Source organism: Biomphalaria glabrata, chromosome 12, assembly GCF_947242115.1.
Source record: "Biomphalaria glabrata chromosome 12, xgBioGlab47.1, whole genome shotgun sequence".
NCBI lineage: Eukaryota > Metazoa > Mollusca > Gastropoda > Planorbidae > Biomphalaria > Biomphalaria glabrata.
In genome coordinates, this window is record NC_074722.1 from 10,083,041 (window position 1) to 10,100,993 (window position 17,953).

A 17,953-nucleotide genomic window follows, 5' to 3' on the forward strand; every position below is an offset into this window, starting at 1 on the left:
TCGTAGAGAACTTATTATCTTGTTGGCATGTCTGAAATACAATTTATGGAAGATTTTACATTTGAGTTAATACAGGAAAAATATCCTATATTTGAAACCTTTATTTTCTATTTAATTTTCAAAGTATAATTTGCCTCTGTTCCTCACAATTAACTATTGATGCATGTTTCAAAAGTTATTCAAGGGAGATAATCAAAATAATACGCCTTTATTTAGTAATACGCTATGATATCCCTTTGTTTGGACATTTACTTATTTATTCCTAGTGTAGAATAAATGAGAATTGAACCAGCTCACATCCCAACTACAAGAAAAAGGACGCTTATTAAAAGCTATCTCGACATGACCAATGCATAATTTTTCGACTCAGAACCGGACACAACAAAATAAAACAACATATGTTCCGGAAGCTTAAAGACGAGCGAAACCTGCCCTTGTGGAGCATCACCAGAGAATGCTGACCACGTCCTTCAAAGCTGCATACTATATCAAGAGGCCCGAACAAAACTCTGGCCCCAAAACCCTCCTATAGAACAAAAACTATACTGAGAACTGCCTGATCTGGAAACCACTGCGCGGTTCATCTCACATCTTCTAAGTCTATATTTTGAATAAAATTTATGTTTAGTACTGTTGACAAAGAAGAAGTTACTCAAGTTATTTCAAGTTGTATTAATTAAGATAGAATACCACTACAGCGGTTTAGTTGTCTACCAGCAGTTTGGGGCTACAGGTCAACCACCGTCAACAACAAGACACAATTATTTCAGTGCTATAATAGCTTTATGGTAAACATATCTCATATGGGCCGTTACACCTTTGCTGCCCAGAATGAGGAATCGCTGCTTAAGTTTTTGTGGTCGTCTGTCCTTCCATCCGTCAGTCTGTCAGTCCGTCCTGTTCAGATCGCAAAAACTATAAATTACTGAAAATCTGATATCATGATATTTTAGTTCTTGTTTGGGCTTATTTACTTTTTTTTTTGTTTCAGAAAGTGAAAGATTCAATTGTTTAAATTAAATATGTAAGCAGTTTTTTTTTTTTTATAATAAAAATACACCATTTTACAACTATTCACTAAGAACGAAAAAAAAAAGTAAAACAAAAACAAACAAAAAAAAAACGGGAAATTATATTAACATAGAGGGGGATTTGTCTGGAAATGCTCAAAACCATTATGTAAATTGCTTAAATATTTTCTTAAATAATGCTATAAAATATTTGTTTTGGTGAGTATTACGTGATATACAAGCTACTAACATTTTAAATGAAGTGTTTACTTTTGTCTTCAAAGAGGAAGAATGCATTTACTATATATATATATATAACATTTTTCTGACACCGCAATAGAACCATTAATTTTTAAAATATTTAAACCTCAAATTTGCAATAAATTTATTACGAGGAAATACCACAGTTAGTTAGCTAGTAAACGCACTAACTAAATCATTTAGAATTATGTTTCTCCGAATGATTAGGATTCCATAGAAACTAAAGACAGTTACTTTCAAAAGAATCTCAATGGCAAGGACTTCGCTCATTTGGCATTGAAGACACATGTGTATGTAGGTACATGTCTACAACAGAGAACAATAGACAACCTAATGATCATCAAGCTTGAACGATTTCTGGACGATGTTAAACTTAATTGTTGTGAAGGAACAATATATATATATGATATTCAATAATAAATAAATCAGTGTGTATAATTAAAACATATAATCATCAATAAGGCCAGGTTAACATTGAACCATATTATTATAACAATCAGTTCAGTGAATTCCTATGAATATTAACAATGTGTTAATTGTAACATTAATATTTCTCAGTACCTTCTAGTATTATATAGTCAGTTTTCATAGCTATATAATAGTATTGAGTACCCTGTGGTATTATATAATCAGTAAACATAGCTATATAATAGTATCGAGTACCCTGTGGTATTATATAGTCAGTTAGCATAACTTTATAATAGTATCGGCGACACTTTCGATACGTACACGTCTCTTCTTTTTGTATTGTCGGAGGTAGGGTTGTGTGGTTGTTGGTAGTTTTTAGTTCATAGATTCTGATGTTTAGGTTACCTGCATGAGTGGTCAACTTCGGGGGCCGATTCTGAGTTTGGATTTCCACAAAAACTTTCTTCATAACCTATTTTTATTTTTATTGATATATTACGTTTTCATTTTACTGTAATTTGTTCAATCTCAATGTGTAGGAGTTATCTGAGAAAAAAAGATTTCCACTGCTGTCTTTATGTTTGAAACGAAGTCATCTCGGCCAATCTCGGGTTACATCTCAAAGATTTGTAGTTGTAGTCTCCATCGAGATTCGAACTCAGAGCCCTCAGTTTACCTGCTAAAATGTGCCCAAATTTGCTTTTGAAGTGATAGATCAATGTCGATGAATGTCGAAGGGGGATGGTGGAAACTTGTAGATCGTGTATAAACGTTTATAGGGTGACTAGTTGGTCGGCGCTCTGGACTGTCTTCTCGATGGTCTCGTGTTGGAACGCTGCCCGCCACCATCTACCACCTTCCAGCGGAAAGTTTGTGCGAGGATGTAAACATCTTCCAATCTAATGGGACATCCTAAGACTTGTAAAACAAAACAAAACTTGTGTATTCATTGAAAATGTATTTGAAAAGTGTAATGTATATACATGTACACGATATTAAATAGTCCAACCATAATTGCTCACTAACTGTTATTAATTTATAAAAAAAAATCCAAGAAAGATAACCAAGAAAACTGAGGATTTATGCCCCCTTAAGTTTTGCTCCAACGCTCAGCGATCATCACTCTGTTCCAATTTAATTGGTTATAAAATTTTGAACACTGGTGTTAAATGTATCAATAACTTTAGTTAGAAGTTCAAAGATTGAGTTCATTCAATGAGTTGTGTATTGTTGACTTGGAACGATGCCATATTTTATCCATAGTGTAAGAGGAATACAATCAGGTCATATCTGTAACAATAACATCGTTGCCCCAGTGTTTCCATCCTTTTTGGTCAGTTCACCACAAGGCAATGAAGGAACTCTTAACTCTTTTGCAAAGCAACTAACAGCAAACTTTATTAGTAAACTAAAACTGTAAAACGTTACATAGATCCCAGGCCTATGTGTTTCTAGCATAGATACAAACAAAGAGACAGTCTAACAAACCATGCTATCAACAAACTCTAAATTAGTTAGCCAGACAGCCTGTCATGAATACTCCCCTGTATGTCGGTCGTTCATACTGTTGCAATACCCCTGCAGCTCGAAGTATATCCGTCTCAGTGTATCTGTATACTGGTAGAACTATCTGCCAATATGCGTTGTGTGTTCTCTGGTGTGGATAGTATAGATCTAGTCTCAGGCGGATCATTTCAACTTACTCACGTTATCTCATGTTTACCACAGAATTTTGTTTCTCTGTATATAAGAGATCAAGCATTTTATGTGGTTTATATCTTTTTTTATTTTATTGTGTTAAGGTTTTTTGTTTTTTGTCTTATGTACAGGTAGGGATGAAAACTGTGTTGAACATAGACCAAGCAATACTTCGTGCAAGTAGGAAGAGAATGTGTAAGGAAAAGGTTAGAGAAAGATAGAAAAAGGAACGAAATAGGTAGAAATAAAAAAAGAAAGATGGACGGTTGGACGAACGGAAGGATGAATAGATAGATAGATTGATAGATAGATAGATAGATAGATAGATAGATAGATAGATAGATAGATAGATAGACAGACAGACAGACAGACAGACAGACAGACAGACAGATAGATAGATAGATAGATAGATAGATAGATAGATAGATAGATAGATAGATAGATAGATAGATAGATAGATAGATAGATAGATAGACAGACAGACAGACAGACAGACAGATAGATAGATAGATAGATAGATAGATAGATAGATAGATAGATAGATAGATAGATAGATAGATAGATAGATAGATAGATTTGTGAAGTACAATTATTATATTATATAAATACTTCTAAACATTTCAGCTATGCAGTGTTCATCAAATATCTTGGCGAAGCCCGAGCTAACTCGAACAGTATGACTTCATAGTCTTATACTGTATTCCCCTTTCTGAGGAACTGCCCATGGGAAACGACTCCACGCGAGAAACAGTATGATGGATTGAACGAGCACTGGAGAGAATTTCTTGCCAACCCACCAGGAGCGTTGGTACGGGGGCCATATGGTAAACTCTCAAGAGATCATGTTTCTCTCATGTAAGCCAGATAGACACTTCGTCTTTGAACCGCTTCGACTCAGTTGCCACAATTAGGACCTAGTTATAACCCTAGAATGTAAAGGCAGATAACAGAAGAGGGGACTTAGTTATAACCCTAGAATGTAAAGGCAGATAACAGAAGTCAGAAGAGGGGACCTAGTTATAACCCTAGAATGTAAAGGCAGTAAACAGAAGAGGGGACATTGTTATAACCCTAGAATGTAAAGGCAGATAACAAAAGAAGTCAGAAGAGGGGACATAGTTATAACCCTAGAATGTAAAGGCAGATAACAAAAGAAGTCAGAATAGGGGACATAGTTATAACCCTAGAATGTAAAGGCAGATAACAGAAGAGGGGACTTAGTTATAACCCTAGAATGTAAAGGCAGATAACAGAAGTCAGAAGAGGGGACCTAGTTATAACCCTAGAATGTAAAGGCAGTAAACAGAAGAGGGGACATTGTTATAACCCTAGAATGTAAAGGCAGATAACAAAAGAAGTCAGAATAGGGGACATAGTTATAACCCTAGAATGTAAAGGCAGAAAGTCAGAAGAGGGGACATTGTTATAACCCTAGAATGTAAAGGCAGATAACAAAAGAAGTCAGAAGAGGGGACATTGTTATAACCCTAGAATGTAAAGGCAGATAACAGAAGAAGTCAGAAGAGGGGACATTGTTATAACCCTAGAATGTAAAGGCAGATAACAGAAGAAGTCAGAAGAGGGGACCTAGTTATAACCCTAGAATGTAAAGGCAGATAACAGAAGAAGTCAGAAGAGGGGACCTAGTTATAACCCTAGAATGTAAAGGCAGATAACAGAAGTCAGAAGAGGGGACATTGTTATAACCCTAGAATGTATAGGCAGGATACAAAGGAAGTCAGACGAGTAAAGAGTAGAGAGAGAGAGTCTGAACTACATCTCTCTGCTCATTATGTAAATCTAAATGCTAGCACATGAGCCAGAGAGTTTGGCCAAAACAATAATTATACTCACTAGTGTCAGCTATGTGTGCGACCTAGTTTTCTTTCTCTCTCTCTCTAGCCCTCCCCGGTCTCTCTGTATCTCTTCCCCCCTCTATCATTATGATCATACCCACATTTTTACTTGTCTCGTTCCTAGCATACTCTCTCATGACACCCTCTGGGGGGGGGGGGGTGGATGGGGGGGGGGGATGAATCTGCAACAAAAGCTTCCTATCATCACAGTCTCTTGTAGAGAACGTTATTGCGCCACGAACAGAGTCACTATAGATAAGCGCTGTGTGTGCCATCGTTTATTTCTGTTTTGTATTTATGATTTAAATTCTAAATAAGTTCGGCTAACTTTCCAGATACAAAACAAAAGTGGGAGATTTCAAGATTCAAATTAATAATATCTTCATAATAGTACATTTAGACTAGAAATGTTTATACGATCATTCATGTGCATATGCTGATGGGTCAAAAAGACCTGTTTATTTCTCACGAACTTAACCACAACTTATAGAGACCAGATGAAGATTTAAAATGAGAAACAGGTTTTTATGGTTCTTAGTTTATATGGTCGATTTCTTTGTGTGAGCGTTAAGCTAGATCTTTGTCACTTTGTTGGGAAAATTGCAAAGAAATTATGATTTGCGATTTCCTGATATTTAAGACTGGTACTGCTGGTTTATTGGCTGTGTGGCAAGGGTGCACCATCTTGGAACGAAGCAAACTCAAACCTTACCAAAAGCAAACATGAAAACAGGTTTTCTGAGAGTTTAGATACTGAAGCTAGCAGGCCCAGTTCCATTCGCTATTCGTTGTTGTTGATATTGATTGTTTTTTTTTTTAACTTTGTATGACCTTTCTAAACATCACCATGATGGTGTGTGCATCTGGACTAACCAGTCAAGCAGCCATGACTGGACCAATCAACACTGGAGCGGGTTTAGCATGCAGTTCCGGAAGTGATATGAAGCATTCTGTTCAGCAAGGGGTGGCATCCTCCACCAAGGGAAACGACTCTCGAGAGCGACGATTCTCAGAGTATTTCCATTACGGATTAAGTACCCTGGAGGAAATGCCTTGCAGACATCGCACCTACATAAAGGTAAGAAAGGCTTTTGTGTGTCGCCTTGGCAAAATGTCTTTGCTCTGAGATTTGGAGATGGACATGAGATCTTTAGCTCTCTAAAAATCAAAGAAAAAGATCACTCTACTATAAAGGCAATTGTAATTCACTAGCCCTTAATAGTAGGAGCGCGCGTTGGCCCTCGAAATCAGAGAAAAATAAGTATAATGCACACCCCTCTTTTTTTTTCTTTCTTTTTAGGGAAGGCTGAAATCAACTTTTAACTATTTTTACTTTGTACATATTTTTTACCTGGTCGTAAACATTATACAGAGAGGAATGGAGAAAGACGGTCGACCTATCTTGCATGGTACCCCAACGGTCCAACAGACTAAGGGATAGGTAAAGGTAAAAGGTAAAAAGAAAACTTTAAACATTTCAGAGCAGATAAAGAGATGAATATCCATGGTAGTTAGGGAGCAGACTTCTTTTTTCTTTTTCTGGTAAATACTAAAACCCTTTGGTCATTCACTGATGGACAATTTATGCATTTCTTACTACTATGGCAATTACTTTGAACCAATCAAGATCATAGCCTTGACATTTGAAATGTATATGTATATAAAGAAAGAGAGAAAGAAAAAAAGAGAGAATAGAAAGCGAGTTAGAGAAAGTGAGAAAAAGAGAAAGAAAAAGTGAAAGAAAAAGAGAAGAGAAAAAGAGAGAGAGAGAGAAAGAGAGAAGGAGAGAGAGAAAAAAAAGAGAGATAAAGAGAAAGAGAGAAAAAGAAGAAGAGAGAGAGAGAAGAGAGAGATAGTATATAAGAAATGTAAGAGATAGTAAAAGAAATACAATTTAAATTCATAAAATATATATTTTAGTTTTTTTCATGTCTGCACGATGTGTAAAGTTGACTAAAAAATACATACTGGGGATAAGTGATGCCCTGTGCGGCCCGCACAACCCGCACATCGCTAGATACGCCTCTGCGCCGTTTAGACATTGACATTGTTCTCTAATGCTAACTACCATCTAATTTCGATCCTATCTGGTCTGTGTGACGTAACCAACGGGGAGATGGTGTTTTGACGTGTGTGGGAGGAACACTCCGTGGGGAGTCCGGTCCACGTGACCAACTCTCAAGCCACACCGAAGGAGAGGAGCAGACGACGAAAGGCGGGCACTCCAGTCACTCTCTACAAACACCTGCACGTTCCTCTCGGGGACGCTCATTCCGAAACGAACTTATTCGACTGCTGTCGGAACAGAACTGATATTGCAACATTCTTCAATCTACGACTGGGGAGTTAACCCTAACCGACCTGATGAGCGGAAGGCAAGGAGTTTCCACGAGAGAAACAATAAATTACAATTTATGCAAACAAAAAATCTTTGTATATTTGCCAGTTTGTAATGTTTTAAAAAAATAAATTATCTTACAAAATTACTAAATTATATTTAGAGTACAAAAAAAAATCATACGATTTAGCATAATGCTAAGATACAGCAGTTTAAAAACAAAAGAAACCAGAACATTTTCATTTAAAAAATAGTGTTTATTCAAGTTTCAGAGCACCGCACAACGATAGTATAATCGAAATATATCATGAACAAGGCTAAGGTAACTTTGCATACTAGACCGGGCACGTTATATCTCCCACCTCCCATTCTCGGATCAAGTCTGGACAATTATTCATTGTCGATAACAACGCGTGAATGAATCAAAAAAATAACCAATTAGTTAATAAATTAAACGTTAATTAATTGTTTTATGAAGGGGAGATAATGTTTGTGTAGGGAATTAGGTTTTTAGCTAATAATTAAAAACTAACAATAGGTAACTATGAAGCTGAAGCCTTCATTTTTTTTATAAAGTCATACAGTCAGGGCTAGTATCTGTCCGTCTGGTAAAAGTTTGTGCACTTATTTTTCCCACACCCATTCTCAAAACAAGTTGAAACTATGCACAGTTAGTCATTCATGACATGAATCAGTAAGAACATCTATCATTATAGTTCATTAATCACTGGTAGTTACTTTCGCAGTGGCTACTTTCAAGATAGACCAACCCTCCAGTATTCACATATCGGCTAAATATATAGGATTTCGTCCCCTTTCATAATTGAACACGTTATTTCTCCAACCTCATTCTCGGTTCAAGTTGAAACTTCAAACAATTATTTATTTTACCTAACAAAACATGAATACATTCAAACATTATCCACTTAGTTAATTAATTATTGGTAATTTATTATTTTGTTTGATATCGAATAAGGGAAGTAACTTCTACATTATTGAGAGATATAGTTGTAAGTGCGGAGTTCTTTCCGTTAGATAAGCTTTGTTTTTTAAAGATGGATTTTTTTTTTATATACATGTAAGTACTTGTAACTGGTACACAAAAGTGAGATATTCATTTTATAAGGTCCAAAGCTCATTACAAAGGGGTTCATCTAGTGGCCTGCTTTCTCTGTACACAGGGTCTTTTCTTATCCTAAAAATACGTGAGAGACAACGCTAAATGTTTCTTTGAAATTTTATTAATTTAGACAATCAAAACAAGTCCATGACTTGAATATTCCTTGTCCATGGACGTATTTGGTGGAGGACGCCTCTGAGTTTGTGTGATCACACAAACTCTCTTTATAATTTTGTTTATATTTTAAGTGTTTTGTAACCCAGATTCAACATTTTCGGACTTCGCTATGTGTCAGCGTCAAGCAAGCAAACTTAGCGTACAGCTTTAAAATTTCTCCATTTCTTCGCTGCCTCCTTTCTCAATAGGTCTGACATCCCGTATCGAACATGTTGGAATTTTTATGTTGAAATATAGGAACTCTCAATCGACGACCTTTACATTTCTCATTTGCATAAGACGTGAGGAGCACGCAATCATACGTCACAAGTGCTTTCTCAACGCAGACGCCGAAGTATTGTGACGTCATCGGCCAACGTATGCCTTTTCTTTTTGGTGAAGCAAACACCATTAATCCCGGGGGGTCGGTGATAATTTATACATTCTTATCGTATAAAACCCGCATCAGTCCGCGCTCTCTGCGAGTCCAGTGGTCTGGCGATGCCTGACTCTCAGGTGACGAGACAGTTAACTGCTTCCGGTCTGTGCCAGAGAACTATTAGATTATTTTTGGTGCTCGTTAATCATTCTTCGTTTTTGTAGTCGTAATTAACTGATGATCAGAGGCGGGTCTTAAGGTCTAAAATGAGAGGCGAACTGCTGGTGTGCATCACCGTTGCATCAGCAAGATGCAGTGGTGCTAAAACTACGACCATCTTCTACAACGACCTTACCAAATGTATAACGCCTTTTCAACACTATTGACTTAGAACTATTTGAAGATGTCTTTCAGATAATGTGATTATTCTATTTCTAGACTCTCTAGTCACACAATGTTTCAATACATTTTTTTGAGACTAGTGCAGCTCATTATAATGACGACCTTTGTATGAACAAAAAAAGATCCGCCACAGCGACATCTTACTTAACTCGATGATGGTCTTAAAAAGATCACGCCCATTACAGACTTCAATGCTCTATATGTACCTCGAATGTCCCTAGGATAATATTATAGGCCAGTGCTGCCTCGTTTTTTTGACTTAATGTCAACTTGGTTTTGTTTTTTTACTTCAATGAATGAAAAGAAAACACATTATTATTGCCCTTTTTTTTTACATTCTCTCTCCTTACTACGAGAAAAGGCTTTGTAGACGCCAAAGGAGAACGAATTTCTGAAGCTGAGAACGCTGGAATACGCTTGGCGATCCCGATAGGTTTCTCCAGAGAGGCCCAGTCTTACTGTTGACCACTTGCGGATTATAGTGGCAATATGTCGTGAATTGGTGGACTAGATTTTAGTGGCAAAATGTCGTGAATTGGTTGACTAGATCTGGCAACAGTTTTTTTTCCGGGATAGCCACTCTCCACGAGTTGACACCTAGGATCCTGAAGTACTAAAAGCATCTTCACAGACTGAAAAAAAGTACCATTATATACTATATTATATTTATGTCTATAGTACATATAAGCTATCTAATTATTTTGTTTTGATGGGGGCGGGGCTTATGTCTCTTTGATTATTTCAGCCTCCTAACATTTTGTTTAGTTAGATACCCGCCGCTGATAGAAATTGTTTCCATTGATATCAGGTAGATTGAAGAATGTTTGTTTGTAAAATGTTTTACTTAATTCGGATGTTCTATCATAGTTGAAGATAATTACTTCCTAGTCCAAACCTCCCGCAGGACGACGGGGGATGGGAGCGGGCAGGGTTTGAACCCTGGACCATCTATAAGTCCGAACGATAGTCCAGCGCGCAAACCGCACGACCAGGCAGCCATCCTGTCGTGTCTGTCGTGCTCATGACTTACTTTAGAAAGTAATGGGTTAAAATGAAAACAGTCATAATTTATGGTGTGTCTTGATAAAATTGAATGTGCCAACGTGGCCGAGTGTTGAAGAGCTCCTACGTTCGAGTCCCAGTAGAGACTGTGTTTGTTGATCAAGACGTTTCTGGTCCCTCAGCATGTTATAGATACCCGATGCTGGTTTGGGAATAGGAAGAGACAGATAAGTCATTGTGCTGGCCACACGATACACATCGTAGATTAACTTAGAGAAAAGTGTATTCCTTGAAAAGAGCTTTATTTACTTAGTGCATTCCTAGATTCTGATGTTCTAGACATGCATGTGTCAACATTTAGTAAATGTTTGCTTTTTTGATTTATAGTCTACAAGTCCATGTCTTTTGTTCTCTGTTTTATATCGGCTACTTTCGGTCAAGTTGATGTTTTAATAGGTCAGTTTTGTTAGATTTGATTTGAAGTCAAGTTCTGAGACACACATCCTCTCTTCCTCATTCTGTTTCTCACTCTCATTTTGTCAGCCCCTCTGTCACTGTGAATCTCTAAATCACTCTTTCTCTGTTTCTAGTCTCCTTCTCTCTCACTCTTTCTTTCTCACTATTTCTCTTTCACTCTTTCTCTCTCACTCTTTCTCTCTCACTCTTTCTCTCTCACTCTTTCTCTCTCACTCTTTCTCTATCACTCTTTCTCTCTCACTATTTCTCTCTCACTATTTCTCTCTCACTCTTTCTCTCTCACTCTTTCTCTCTCACTCTTTCTCTTTCACTCTTTCTCTCACGTTTTCTCAGTTTCTGTCTCTCTCCTTTTCTCCCACTTTCTCTGTCGCGCTCCCCGTCTCTCATTGGCTCTCACATTTCTCTGTCTCTACTATTGTCTCTCTCTAACACACTTTCTCTCACACTTTCTTTCTGTCTCTCTCTTTCTTTATCTTTCTCCGTCTCTCTCCCTCTTTCTCTCTTACTCTCTATCTCACGCTCACTCTCTTTTACTCTTTCTTTCATATTCTTTCAACCAGGTCGCTTTTCCTGTCACCCATACATACACTCCTTCTCTCAATGTATCTCTTTTAACGTCTCTCTCTCTCTCTATCTTTTTTATTCTCTCTCTCTCTTTCCCTGTCACACGAATGCATACATTCTCTCTCTCTCTCTCTCTCTCTCTCTCTTTCACCTTCTTTCTCTCTTTCCCATACATAAATTCCTTCTCTCTCTCTCGCTCTTAACTCCATTCTCTCTCTCTCTCTCTCTTAACTCCACTCTCTCTCTCTTTCTCTCTTAACCTCACTCTCTTTCTCTCTCTCTCTCTTAACCCCTCTCTCTGTCTTTCTCTCTTTTCCCCATACATCCACTCCTCACACACACACACACAACGTGAGGTGAGTACTGTAATGTAAGTGAACGTGAGCTCCTGTGTTGTAAAGAACTTTACGACTCTCTTGGGGAGGGACGCGTGTCGTTAAAACGATGGTGTCGAGGGGAGGTGGGACATGGGCAGGGGGGCTGAACACAGGACAGGATCACCAGAGAGAGAAATTAGGCTTCACTTAGTTCAGTAGATTGTGCTCTCTGATATCCGAGTGACCGCGTTCAATAGTTTTGGGGGGAGTGGACACCCCCAGTGGAGAAGTGCCGCGAACACACAAAAAAATGTAAGACAAAAATAGAAAGTTTTGACAGAAGGGAGATGACTATTGTGTTTCAAACATTCTCTCCCTTGCTATCTGCAAGTGTTTTCAAAGTATCACTCGGGACTCTGGCATTGTGATTGGCAAAAAAAAAAAAAAAGAGAGTATATTTCTATTTTCTAAGTAAATCTTCGTTGTTGTATTTTGGAGAGGAATGTAAAGGGCATTTACCTTTGTATCCTTATAGCTGGCTATAATGCAAGTATCTAAGTGAACTTTTACACAAATTAACCAGTTTCGTTGTTAAGCGAAATTTTTCTGATAACACATTTAGTGAAGCAGTCACATGCCACGAGAGACTGGCTTGTACAATGAGGAGTGTAAAGAGAATATATTCCTATCACTTTAGCCATAAGTCTATCATATAAAATATTCTGAGAACACAAAAATTAATGCATGACGATTGACGATGCAATAAATTAAAATAGCCAGAAATGAGAGAATTGAAGGAAATATTATTTTTTTGTGGTTATTTCTTGGCTGTTAGTTTTCATTGGATAATATTTATAGTTTTGTGATTTAGCTAGATCTATTTGTTTCGAGACTTGAGAGAAAAGTTTTTAATTCAACTTATAGACACGTGATTGGAGGTTTCACAATTTCTAAAGAAGAAGAGTGATATGATTTTCAAATATTCCTAAAATTTTGTGGTAAAAGCTGTTTATGAGTGGAATCTCAGTCAAAGCTAGATTCAGGCTAGTTGACTTAGCTTGACTTAACTTGACTTAACGCTTAGCAAGCAAAAACTTTGAGAGTCTCAGTGACCACCTTGCATTCTGAATATTTGTTTTTTGAGTATATAGCCTGAAAATGATTTCAAAAGAAGTTCCGGCTAGGAAATGTCCTAACTGACGTCCAGTCGTCAGGACTTTGACGTGGTCAAGAATGTGACGTCTTACTCCGGTACGATGCACGTCTGCATCAATAAGCCAGCGTCGTCGTCCACTCTGTCCAAGCGGCAACCTTCCAACCTCCACCAGCATCAACTGAAAGAAGACTTCCAGTCACACAGCATAACTCCGCCTCTTATACAGGTAATTATCTCCCTTTGTCTTCCAGGCAGTTTTCATAAGAGGGTCAATTTTGTCACAATCAGTGTAGCTATCATAGCGAGAAGTGCTTCAGACGCTAGAGCCCAGGACTATTAGAGCAATGGAAAAAAATGTCAAAAGTTTAAATTAACATGTGTTTAGTTCGTAGCGTATTTAAAGAAGAAGCTATCGCGTATTAAAAAAGGGTTAACCAATTCAGTCCTTTGCGGTCTATGAGATCTATTTTTGTGGTTGACGGTTAACAAGGGTGTCATGTGACCAGCACAACGACCAACCGCCTTTACTTTCCCAACGTAACTCAGGTGCCCATTAGAATTGGGTGCATTCAGGGGAGCCTCAGAAATCCCGAATGAAATCCCAGTCTTAACCGGGACTCGAACTCAAGACGCCTAGGTTCGGAAGCCAAGAACAATACCACTGGAGACCCACGCCCCACCAATTTGTATATTTCTGACATTAAATATATTATTTGCATTGGAATACGTTTATTTAAGTCTAATTATACTTACTAAGAGGCGCGGTGGCTGAGTGGTTAAGCGTTTGACTTTCGAACCTGGGGTCCTGGGTTCGAATCTCGGTGAAGACTGCGATACGAACCTGGGGTCCTGGGCTTGAATCTCGGTGAAGACTGGGATTTTTAATTTAGGGATATTTAGGGCACCTCTGAGTCCACCCAGCTCGAATGGGTACTTGGCATTAGTTGGGGAATTTAAAGGCGGCTGGTCGTTGTGCTGGTCCCATGACACCCTGCTCGTTAACCATGGGCCAAAGAAAAAAATGACCTTAACATCTTCTGTCCTATGGATCGCAAGGTCTGAAAGGGGAACTTACGCTTTTTTCTTAACTTTTACTGATACTTACTGGGTCACTCAACCTCGTGACGGGGGACTACGATCATATTGTTTTACCCGGGCCCATGGGTCAAGCGTGGTCGAGATGCTAAGTGCGCTTGAACTTGGCTTGGCTTGGCTACCTATGAAGGGGGCTCGAGGTTCGACACCCGACTCGGGCAAAGTTCTGTTTACTGAGCGCCTGAAGGCAGCGCGGAAAAACCTTCTCCTATATACCCCCTCCCCCCCCCCCCCACACACACTGGTCCACAACTGAGATTGGACCAAAGCGCTATAAGCTATAAGCATGAAAGTAGTGCTATATAAGATTTATTTATTTATTTTACTATCGATATCTTAGTTTGCCAATCGTCTCAACGTAATACGTAATACGTTATTAGGATTAATGTTCGAATCTCTTTTAATCATAATCTCTATAAGTCTTGAACAAATATCAGTCGAATGTTCATATTATCTTAATTTTTTTTAAATTTATTTCACATGGAATATCACATCGAGTCTTCTATAAAGAAACTTAATATATGCAGGTTGTCATGTATAATTTATAGGTATTGGAAATCTCGCGAGTAGTCAAGAATTTGACGCAACTTATGTTGCACACATCACATGAGTTAAATTTCTTTCTTTTTTTTTTTTTTTTACTTTGGAAACATTATAAAGATCAAACTCTAGTTTACCTGGTATGGCCAACGAGCTAGTAATTCTTTTCTCAGCGATATAGGCCCTACATCAACTGTTATGTTTCTAGAAAAATCGTTAGAACCGTTTTTTTTAGATCAGCGTCCACGTTCTGCCTTCCACCCTCCACTTTCCATGAAGTTCTGACTTGAATAGAGGTATTTAAAACTAAAGTGAAATGAAAAGTAAAGGAGCAAATGTTACACAGTCATAAATATTTGTAAATCAAATTGCAATGAGAGCCAAATGCTTTTCGCTTGACTTAGTTTCAATGCAGTCCAGCTGTATATGTTTGTGTTAGCTTTAATTCATATGAACATTTTGAACGTCATTATTTGAAAGGCGATATCAGTAGAGGAAACAAAATCCTAAAGACAATGGCTATGTTTCTGTATAGGGAAATATGTATGCAGTGTGGGTAGAATTGTTTGGAATGATGCAATAACGTAAAATGAGATGCTATTTTTAGAGAGGGATCGAATACATGTAGTTTATTTTTAACTTGTATGCTACTCGCGGGGCACTAGACAGGAAGAGGAAAAGGAAGCGGATGCTAGAAAACATGTAAGCTATAGGCTGAATGGTGACTGAAAGTAAGGTTTAGAGTATCATTACAATCAAATAACATCCTTTTTTTTAACGTTATGTTTTGAATATTGTTATAAATCTAAGGGAGACAATTCAATGCTGGATCAAGGTAAAGATGAATTATCTTTATTATATGTGATAAAAAAAATGTCAGACAATCACAATGAACATAAATGTCAGTTTGGGTTACCAGGTCGTTCAGCCCTTGCGTGCAGTGTTCACGTCGCCGCCTCTGTCTACACTTTCCAAAAATGTCCACATACCGTGTCGTTTTCTAACCTTCGAGATTGTCTGAAGACAAAACCCAAAGGAATGTCTTCCAGTACCGGGAATACACTTCCACAGTTTCTCTAGACAACTTCTTGACCAGACAACCAACACACACACAGAGAACCAACGCTGCTTCTCACCTTTTCAATATCAAACAAAAATTAATTCATTACCTCTAATTAATTAAGTTCTTATTTCTTCATAGTGATTCATGTTTTGTCATGCACAATGAATAATTGGTGAAAAGTTTCAGCTGGAGCAGAGTAAGGCAAGAGGAAGAAATAACGTGCTCAAAATTTGTACCAGACAGACGGACGGACGGACGGACAGACAGACAGACAGAGTGGGTTAATACAAAAACAATACTTCTTTGTATTTATGTTTCGAGTGACCTCATTGAGACGTAATTATGAGCAAACTAGATTCAGTTATGGCGGAAGAATGGGGTAGACATTTTTTCCAGAAACAACAGATGGTAAATAGCTGGAGCGGTAGGTGGGGGGAGGGTAGCAGAAGCCGCTAAGTTAAGCCCCCTGGTATATAATCTTAAAAGTTCAGTGTAACGATATACTAGCGTGTTACTTGAGTCTGTGATTTTTGTAGGCTTTTGATTTCGTTCGGTTTCTGATGTCAAGTATTTCGATAGTTTCTTCTACGGTGATTCGAACGCTTGGTAATATAATCTCTCCAAGGTTTTTCTCAGAATTCTTTAAGAACTGTGAGTTTTATCTGTGAACTTGTGGCTAGATAAATGTTAATAGGTAAATATTAGTACATAAACGATACTAGTTAAATGTAAACTGGTAGAAGATTTTTTTTCCCAATGAATGCTAGTTACTGTATGTTGACGTTTAATACAAAAGATACTATATAAGTGTTAATTGGTCAATGTTTCGACTCGATTATGCTAGATAAATGTTAATTGGTCAATGTTTCGACTCGATTATGCTAGATAAATGTTAATTGGTCAATGTTTCGACTCGATTATGCTAGATAAATGTTAATTGGTCGATGTTTCTACAGTTTCATGCTAGACACTTGCTAATTGTTAAATGTTCTTATTTTTTCCAATGGATACTAAATGTTATGTGGTTGACGTTTTTACGCAAGTGATACAAAATAAGTTTTAATAGGTCGATGTTTCTACATGCTAGATACTTGATAATTAGATTTTTTCTAAACTTATAGATACTAGATCTGAATAAGAGTTAAAAACGAGAAAGAGATCAGAAGTAGGCTACAAGAAGTCAATGTTCATCATTTCTCTATTTGCAATCAATGATATAGGTTAAATTTCATTTAAAAGAAATGTTAACTATAGTGAAGTGTGGCCATCATAATGAGAGACTTTAGTTGTTCTCAACCAATGTTATCATGTCAGATTGTATGAATATCTAGATATCGTCATCCCTTTTCGTGTTATGGAGCTTGTTTAATCAAAAGGTCTATCATTAGTACTATTAATGTTCTTTGGTTTGAGTGCTTAATTATTAATTGCTCACCTTAGTTAGCCCGGTTGCGCAGTTAGCTCAGTTGCCCCAGTTAGCCCAAATGCCCCAGTTAACTTAGTTGCTTCAACCCAGCTGTCTCATTTGACCTATTTGCTTCAAATGTTTTGACCTAGCTGTCTTAAGAGTGCTATAGTGGGACTAGTACAAACAGATCTGTTAAAAAACCATTCTAATGTTACATGTTTGTTTTAGACGTAAAGATTAACCTAGTGAAGGGCTTCTACCATATAGTACATAGAAATTATCATAACGTCAATAAAAAGTCTTGAAAGTAAATACACTTTAACTTCTCTTGGTCTTGGCGAAACAAAAAAAAACAACAACTCTCTATTCAAAACCATGCAGATTTCAGTAACACTTTGTGGTTATAGTAATTTGTAAAAACATGTCGTAACTCCATTATATTTATAAGTAAGGGGATATATTTATCTATTTATGGAAAGGACCATTGAGAGTAAACTAAGTAAGTAAAGTTCCCATTTCAGACCCCGCGATCTATAGGGCAGATGATGTAAAGGTCATTTGTTTCTGTGTCCTACGGTTAATAAGGGTGTCATGTGGCCAGCCCAACAACCAACCGCCTTTACTTTTCCTCAACTAATTTCAGGTACCCATTATAGCTGGGTGGACTCAGAGGCGCCCAAAGATTCCGAAATTAAAAATCCCA

The 17,953-nt window shown here is 37.5% G+C and overlaps 1 protein-coding gene across 2 annotated transcripts in view; it reads left to right on the forward strand.

Moving 5' to 3' along the window:
• Positions 1 to 5,477: 5,477 nt before the first annotated feature.
• LOC106070291 (potassium voltage-gated channel protein egl-36-like) overlaps positions 5,478 to 17,953 on the forward strand; it is a 45,376-nt gene continuing 32,900 nt past the window's right edge. The window contains exon 1 of one of the 2 annotated variants that reach the window (XM_056007078.1): positions 5,478 to 6,311. In XM_056007078.1, coding sequence (XP_055863053.1) covers positions 6,060 to 6,311 — 252 coding nt within the window. In that variant the 5' untranslated portion in view covers positions 5,478 to 6,059. Of the gene's footprint in view, positions 6,312 to 12,162; positions 13,371 to 17,953 lie in introns of those variants that run through there. The other variant, XM_056007079.1, reaches the window with a different exon arrangement.